Raw genomic sequence first — 7,985 nt, 5'->3', positions numbered from 1 at the left:
TAATAATAGCATGGCACTTCGAATTCGATATGAAATTTTTTAGATTAAAAAAATTAGATTATATATTGAAAGAGTAGTATGGGATAAGAAAGGGGTATTTAAAATGATATCTTCCCTATTCGGGCACATCCCAGCGTCACAAACTTTGTTTTCACACCGGAAGCTTATTTACAAAAACAAAAAAAAGACACTTTGGGATTGCTGAATCATAGACGGATCAAAAAAAATGATATATAAAGCAACGGAACCATCATAGTATTTTTTTAACTCCTACAAAACAAAAAAGAAGGATGGTAATTGGATCATTTATGGATCCGCGTATAATAGAACCTATATTTTGTTTTCTTTCGCCGAAAGGAAAGGTCAAAAACGTAAATTCCATTCTAGAGCCGTATGCAACGCACAAAAAAAGCATGTACGATTATTCAAATTTCTCTGTTTTTTTTGTTATCTCGTCTCATTCTGCGAAATAGAAAAAGCTTTTCTATTATATCATCAGGGTAATGATCCATCAACCCGCTAATTCGTTTTATGAGGCACAAACGGGAGAAGTTATCTTGGAAGTGGAAGAACTACTAAAACTTCGCGAAACCATCACAATGGTTTATGTACAAAGAACAGGCAAACCTATATGGGTTGTATCCGAAGACATGGAAAGAGATGTTTTTATGTCAGCAACAGAAGTCTAAGCTCATGGAATTGTTGATCTTGTAGCGGTTCAATAAAAATAGGAGCGATTTCATGCAAATCTACCACCGATAATTTTATATCCCTCTTTTAACCTGTTTTCTTTGTGGTTTAGTTTTTAGCTAATTATCAGCTAACTTTTCTTGTTGTACCAGAACATTGCTTCTCACAATTTTTTTTTTTTTTTGCCCTGAGAGGTATGCGTCTATCATATAGCTATTGTAAGTTGTAACAATTCTCTTTTGGTTTTATAATTCACATTTTTTGAACAACAAAACAACATTTTGTCACTAAACTCAGTTTTTTATCAACTCCATCAATATACCTTTCTTGTTATGTATTGGATTGATGCACATTCCCGAAGGCATTCGGAAGGGCCTATAAAAGAAATCTCACTGAGTCTATCACATTAGAACTCTTAGTCAGAAACCAGAGAGGACTACTCAGTTACCTGTTAAGAAACATGGCTTCTTCAAGTGCACACCTTAGGCTAGATTCTTGATGACTTACTTAAGCCTGCACAAGTCTCGCAGTGTCCCCAATAGAAGTACTTGTCCGAAAGCGTATGCTGTCTCTTACAATGAAGAGATGTCACGAAATAATCGGTTAGGGATGATTGTTGATAAACCAAGGTATCTTGCTCATTGATGAGCATCAAATATAAATTGCTACTTTTGTTAAGGTAAGAACTAAGAACTGAGGTAAGAAGAAAGAGACCACTTTAATGGGGAAGTGGGTATGTTTCTTCTTCTGTACAACCCCTTTAATATCATTATAACACCATTCTTGAACCATAAAGACTCTTATCTTTAACCAAAACAAAGAGAAAAAAAAAGACTATCATGAAAAGAGCAAAAAGAACCCATATCAATTCCTAGACTGCAACTTCATCTGACAAATGTGGTAGCTCTGCAGCGGTTGAGTTCCTCTCGAGTTACCTTTAAGGTCATAATTTTTAGACTTGGTGTAAGGTTCATCTCCTAGAGGCAGGCTAAGGAGAAGTAGATGTGTGAGTCAAGGTTACGCTTTCTGCAATGTCCGAGAGGACACACCGTGTAAGAGTTTGACAAAACCCAAGAAACTTAGCTTGCCATCAGAATGTCTTATCCAATCCTGAAGAACAACATGAACTGGGACTGATGGACCAAGACCGAGCTCCTGTCAACCAAACACATTTGCATAAACACATCAAGAATCACAGCAGACATATAATTTAAGAAAAAAGGTAAAAATGGTTCATACCGATGCAAGTTCCTCGATCATGATGACTCTGTTTCCATCCTTCTCAAACAGCTCATAAGCACGGCGTGCGTGTTTCTCCCAAGTTCCCATTGCTTCTAGCTGATGAACACTTAAAGCCGAAGCGCAAAACTCTTCAAAGTCTAGTTTCTTGTACTGAAGACAACTAATCTACAAATCCAAAAATGTAAACTATTACCTTCTTAACCCAACAAAACATACTGAATGGAGTATTAACTTAATCCCTTATAGCGCCTTACCATGTCTACAAAATCCAAGATTCTTGAATCCTTCGTAGCCTCTGTCGAACTCTTCATGATCGCCTGCAAATTTTGTAATGACTCTGTAAGAAAACAGAAAAATACCAAAGAGAGGTTGGAAGTAGGTCTAGGCCTGCGGTTATTAACCGAACCGAACCTGCCTGACCAAACCGAGAAGTTCGGGTTTGTTCAGTAACTGGTTAGTTCGGTTATCTTAAAAAAATAAAAAATTACCAAACAAATACCAATCTTAACCAAAATCTGAATTAAGATAACCAACTTAACCGGTTTTTTGGATTTTATTCAATTTCAAACCGAAAATTTAACCAAAAATCAAACACTACTGTAGAAAATTTTGAAGCCGAACTAACAGAAAACTGTAACGAATTTCTTTTCGGTTCGCTTCAAGATTTCGACCGAACTAACCGAAGAAACCGAGCCCTCAGGCCTAGTTGGAAAAAAGAAAACAGAAACTCACAGTTTTGTAGTTCTGCATTGAGATATATCCGTTTTTGCTTGGTCCCAACAGATTAAATTGCTCACGCAGATAAGTCAGCTGCGGTACAGTTAATGTTTTGGCAAGCGCCTGTAAACATGAAAAGAAGAATCAGTTAACGGCTTTCCATCAATAAGGCTTGAGGTTCACGGTAACTACTGAAAACTCCAGCTTACCGATATAGCTGTTTTCCTCAAAGAAGAAGACATAATGTATACTTTGACGAGCTTGTAAATGATCATATCAGATGGTATCTTTAATTCATGTGAACCCGCCAGCCACGGATGACCTGGACATAAAGCCAAGTCTATGTTAAAAAGTGAGAATAATACAAAATTAGAAGCATTAAGATGGTTATAGAGACTTACACAAAGCTTGTGCAGCAGTTAGTCTCTTACGGTAGTCTTTGTTCAGCAAAAGTTTCACGAAATCTACAGCATCAGGTGAAAGAGATGGCCAAGGAGCTTCTTCAAAATTGGGTTCTGTTTTAAGAACAGCTCTGAAGATTCCAGATTCAGAACGGGCCCAAAAGGGTCTGCTACCACAGAGAAGTATATAAGCAATCACTCCAATGCTCCACATATCTGCTTCAGTTCCATATGTACGGTGTAACACTTCAGGGGCCACGTAGTAAGCACTTCCTACAATGTCATTCAACCTCTCATCTGCAGAAAGAACAAAAATGTTAATTTTTACTTCTACCATTGTGATAAGTAGGCATGCGGGTTCAGTTAATTCGGAGTTTTGTTTTCGGATCGGTTAGTTTGGAATTCAGCTAGTACAGCTCAGCTAAAATCTCGCTGAATTGAACCAGAAAAGTTTGGTTCAGTTCGGTTTTAGGTAAATTTCTACCGAAGTTTCAAATTTGGCTAAATTGGTTAAACTTTCGAAAATTTTCTGTTAAGTTTGGTTTGGATTTTGGTTAGTTTGGTTAATTCGGTTTAGAAATTTGGTTAAAGATTGGTATACCTTGTTAAAAAAATATTTACAAAACCGAACAAACCAGTTACCGAACCGAAATTTTTTTAAGTTGATGAATCAAACCGAACAGAACTTTTCGGTTTAGATCGGTAGGTTCGGTTCAGGCCTAGTGTTAAGCTTCAGAAGGATACACATTTGAAACCTCTTACCAGGTCTGACATAGTCGGAGAGACCAAAATCAATGGCTTTCAGAGGAGAAGTCTCGTCCTTTGTACGGAAGAGAAAATTCTGCAAGCAAAGAAAACCGAACATAGAAAAAGAAACAGTAAGGATAAGAGAACAATCTGCAAAACTGAAGCAACACAGCGAAGATTAGGTTCTATTACCTCAGGTTTGAGGTCACGGTGAACCACACCTTGAAGATGACAGTATGCTACTACACTAAGAATCTGAACCATTACTTTCTTAGCATCCTCTTCTGAGTATTTGCCTCCCCTGATGAGAGCCCAAGGAAAAAAAAAAACTCAACCAGTCAGACAACAATACAGTTGATACATTGGAGACAAGACAGAATCATGTATTTGCAGTTACCTTTGAAGTATTTTGTCCAGTAGTTCACCTCCTTTCAATAACCTGACAACAAAATAGAAAGAAAATAGATTTTATTCACTTTTATCTCAATAAAATGAACTGGCAGATGATTCTTCAAAAGCTTGGTAATAGGAAATCTATGAAGCAACGTTTTTGCTTACTCCATGACAATGTAAACATTCTCATCATCTTCAAAGGCATCATAGAACTGGACTAGGTTCTTGTGACCAGTCAACGCCTTCAATATCTTAACTTCTCTTCTAACATCCTCAATTGCAATTGCCGTAGTCATCTACCAAAGAACACAAACAATTAATCATAATTATATATCAATCCGTGAATCCAGAAAGAATCTCAGGGAGACAATTGGTTTATCAAACACCAACATAACAAAATTGCATCCAACAACACTTCAGCATTCCAACTAAACCTAAGCCTAAGAACTAGACAAGGCAAATGACAAGTAGAACCTTAATCACAAGATGAACGAACCTTTGATTTGGGAATAACTTTGACAGCCACATGATGACCTTTCAAGCTACCTTTCTTCCCCTTAGCAGAGCAAGTAAACCCAAAATGACCACGACCCACCTCACCATCAATCTCATAGTACGAACCAAACTGCTTGGAGAATCCGAAAGCCTTATCAAGGCCAACCTCACACTCACTCCCTTCAGGGATCGAAGCTTGGTCAGGCTTAGTGGAGGAGCCGTGACGACGCGCGAGGAAGGCGCGTATGTGCTTAGCGGGTGAAGGAGGTGGGAAAGGTCGCTTGAAGATGCGAAGTGGCGTGGAGCTCACGCTAGAGGAGGATACGGCAGGTGATGAGGTTTTGAAGAGGCTAGGGAATGGGCTAAACAGATTGAGAGGAGTCTTGGGTGCCTCCTCCTCCTCCTCCTCCTCGTTGGTGGTGATTGAGAGGCTCTGTTTCGATTGGTGTTCGTTAGGTTTTCCGTGACAGAGACCCATCAAAGTTCGATGCTTTTCGGACAAGGTAATGTCGTCTGAAGAAACCCAGAGATTGAAATCACGTAAAGGTGACAACTTGACGTAAGCAGGAGAAGAAGAAAGTAGGAAGCTTTCACACAATAACAACAAGGTAATGTCCAGGTGAGAACTTTCCGGGAAAAGATGCGATTTTTTTCCCGGGAAAAGAGAAGGAAAAGGAATTGTACTTTACAGAATCGAGAGAGAATGCGAGATCAAGGGAGAAGATAACTGAAAAACAGAGCAGGAAAAAGGAGAAGGGGAAAGGATGGAAGCTAAATTCACTCCAATGAGAAGGAAAGTAGAGACGAGGGGAATAAAAAAGCAAAAGGCGGTAAGAATAAAAGTTGAGAGAGAGAAGAGGGTGGTACAAAAGTAAAAGAAGATGCTTAGCAATAAATTATAAACCTAAACCCGATTCCGAAAACAAAAATAAAAATAAAACCTAAAATCTGTATATGATATATAAGCTGTGAAAATACATATGACTATATATTTTGTACGGTGATATGAAATAAATCTGAAGTATTATTGACGAATCGATAACCTCAAACATGCGAAAATCTGCAAAACTTGATAAGAATTCAGAATAAATAGTTGAAATCTAAAGAAATATTTAAATATTTAATTTTATGTTTATTTTGATATGATAACTAAAAATATTTAAATTCAAAATATTATTGAACCTTAAATGAATTCAAATAAGATACAAAATATACTCAGCCCTAAAATAATAGTAATAATTAACTGAATCAATCCGAACATATGTTATAAAATGACCTACAAAACTGAAACCAAAAACCAATATTTTCAATATGAACTTCAACGAATATATGAATGTTAAACCTATTTGACAAAAATAGAGCAACTGTTGTGAAATTAAGAGATTAGAAACTATAAGTTCTCGTTACTATTACTCAATCATAAGATGTCCTTATATATGGGAGTTACAAAGAAATAAAAAAAAATACATAAATATGGAAAGTATACAAATACAAAGAAAAAAAAATAAGGTTTCATTTTCTCTAACTAGGTAAGCCGCCTCTCTCTCTCTCTCTCCATGCGTGGCCGTCTCTCTCTCTCTAGGTATTGGACCAGTTATGGACTGAGCTGGTTATGGACATCCATCATATGATTTATAACACTCCCCCTTGGATGCCATAACCATACAGGGATTGTATACGCTTTGGATGTTGCCTCATTAAAACCTTACCAGGAAAACCCAGTGGAACAAAACCATGGTGAAGGAAAAATAGTACAACATGTATACTCCCCATGTTCTGATTATCACTGAAGATCCTTCATTCTACGCATCCCAATCTGATGCGTGAGCCTCCTGAATGTAGAAGTCGGAAGTGACTTGGTGAACAGGTCGGCTGAGTTATCGATGGAACGTACTTGGACCACTTGGACCTCTCCAGCCTTTTGCAAATCGAGAGTGAAGAAGAACTTGGGCAAAATATGTTTTGTTCTGTCTCCTTTGATGTAGCCATCTTTGAGCTGAGCAATGCATGCTGCATTGTCCTCAAACATCTCGGTCGGTTTCTTGCACTCGACCATCCCACAATCTGATTGGACATGTTGGGTCATCGACCTCAACCAGACACATTCGCGGCTGGCTTCATGTATGGCCAATATTTCTGAATGGTTCGAAGATGTGGCCGCGATCGTCTTCTTCATGGAACGCCGTGATATGGCCGTACCTCCAAGTGTAAAGACATATCATGTCTGTGATCGAGCATTGTGTGGATCTGATAGAAAGCCTGCATTAGCAAAGCCAACTAAACAATCTTTGTTATGGTTAGTATAAAATAGACCCAAGTCTTTCGTTCCTTGCAGGTAACGAAGAACATGTTTAATCCCGTTCTAGTGCCTTTGGGTCGGACATGAGCTAAACCTAGACAGTAGGTTCACGGCAAAGGATATATCAGGCCATGTATGAGTTGCTAAATACATTAAAGCTCCTATGGCACTGAGATATGACACTTCGGGACCAAGGACATCCTCATCGTCCATCTTGGGTGACCATGAAATATCAAAATGCCCCACAAGGTGGGTGTATTGGTCCACAGATGTCTCCTTGAATTCTTTCCAGAAAGTTTATAGTCTCCTTAGTGACTTTAACTGGTGATGGCCTAGAAATGAGTTTCCCTTGGGAACAAGCAACACAAGATAGGTGCTTAGGGATGATTCTTTTCTCTTTCAGAGAATGGCCGTTTGAGTTCAGGATCAGTTTACGCATCATGGTCGAACCGGGATGGCCAAGCCGGTGATGCCATAGAGTGAAATTGTCGATTGCCTCTTTGTTAAAAGTGGCATTTGCCTCGATCATACTGACTTTAGCATGGTAAAGACCAGTAGATAGTGCGGGTATGGATTCTAAAACTTTCTTATGACCTTGGGCGAGATCAATGATCTGGAGGAATTCTTTGTTTCCTTCGCCCTTGGTTTCAATATGAAATCCATTCATTCGAATGTCTTTAAAGCTTAATAGACTTCTCTTAGAGTTGGGTGAATACAAAGCATCTGATATCTTAAGATGTGTACCCATAGGCAACATGATATTGGCCTGGATGTGACCCTCTATGAGACTAGTTATACCCGCAATGGTTGAGATGTTGGCGTTTTTAAGGGTTAGGTTTATGAAGTATCTCTTGTCTTTTAAGATTGTGTGGCTTGACTCACTGTCAACAACGAGTACATCCTTGTTCTCGTTCATTTCTAAAACAAGATTCATAGGATGATACTTAGAGACTTCATATAAAAAATCATTCATTTATTATTAAGTTTTAAAATAAGTTCAA

The 7,985-nt window shown here is 38.2% G+C and overlaps 1 protein-coding gene across 1 annotated transcript; it reads right to left on the bottom strand.

The window, feature by feature from the left end:
• Positions 1-1,311: 1,311 nt before the first annotated feature.
• LOC106337666 (CDPK-related kinase 7-like) lies at positions 1,312-5,514 on the bottom strand. Its single transcript, XM_013776788.1, has 11 exons — positions 4,687-5,514; positions 4,356-4,486; positions 4,195-4,236; positions 3,990-4,098; positions 3,813-3,891; positions 3,051-3,347; positions 2,859-2,971; positions 2,665-2,772; positions 2,187-2,249; positions 1,930-2,097; positions 1,312-1,845 (listed from the first exon to the last, which is right to left on the bottom strand). Exons 1-11 carry the CDS (start codon positions 5,161-5,163, stop codon positions 1,708-1,710), a joined length of 1,725 nt encoding a protein of 574 aa, XP_013632242.1. The 5' UTR covers positions 5,164-5,514; the 3' UTR covers positions 1,312-1,707.
• Positions 5,515-7,985: the final 2,471 nt, after the last annotated feature.

Source organism: Brassica oleracea, chromosome C4 (assembly GCF_000695525.1).
Source record: "Brassica oleracea var. oleracea cultivar TO1000 chromosome C4, BOL, whole genome shotgun sequence".
NCBI classification, from domain to species: Eukaryota; Viridiplantae; Streptophyta; class Magnoliopsida; order Brassicales; family Brassicaceae; genus Brassica; species Brassica oleracea.
Note: the sequence above shows the minus strand (reverse complement) of the source record. Positions and strands in the feature narration are given on the sequence as shown.

What these genes read in the sequence shown, in the direction of transcription:
- LOC106337666 (XM_013776788.1), bottom strand. Translation starts at nt 5,163, where the DNA reads ATGGGTCTCTGTCACGGAAAACCTAACGAACACCAATCGAAACAGAGC. An exon ending in CTGGACAAAATACTTCAAAG is followed by an intron (nt 4,099 to 4,194) that starts GTAACTGCAAAT and finishes GGCTCTCATCAG; the next exon opens with GGGAGGCAAATACTCAGAAG. An exon ending in CTCCGACTATGTCAGACCTG is followed by an intron (nt 3,348 to 3,812) that starts GTAAGAGGTTTC and finishes TTCTTTCTGCAG; the next exon opens with ATGAGAGGTTGAATGACATT.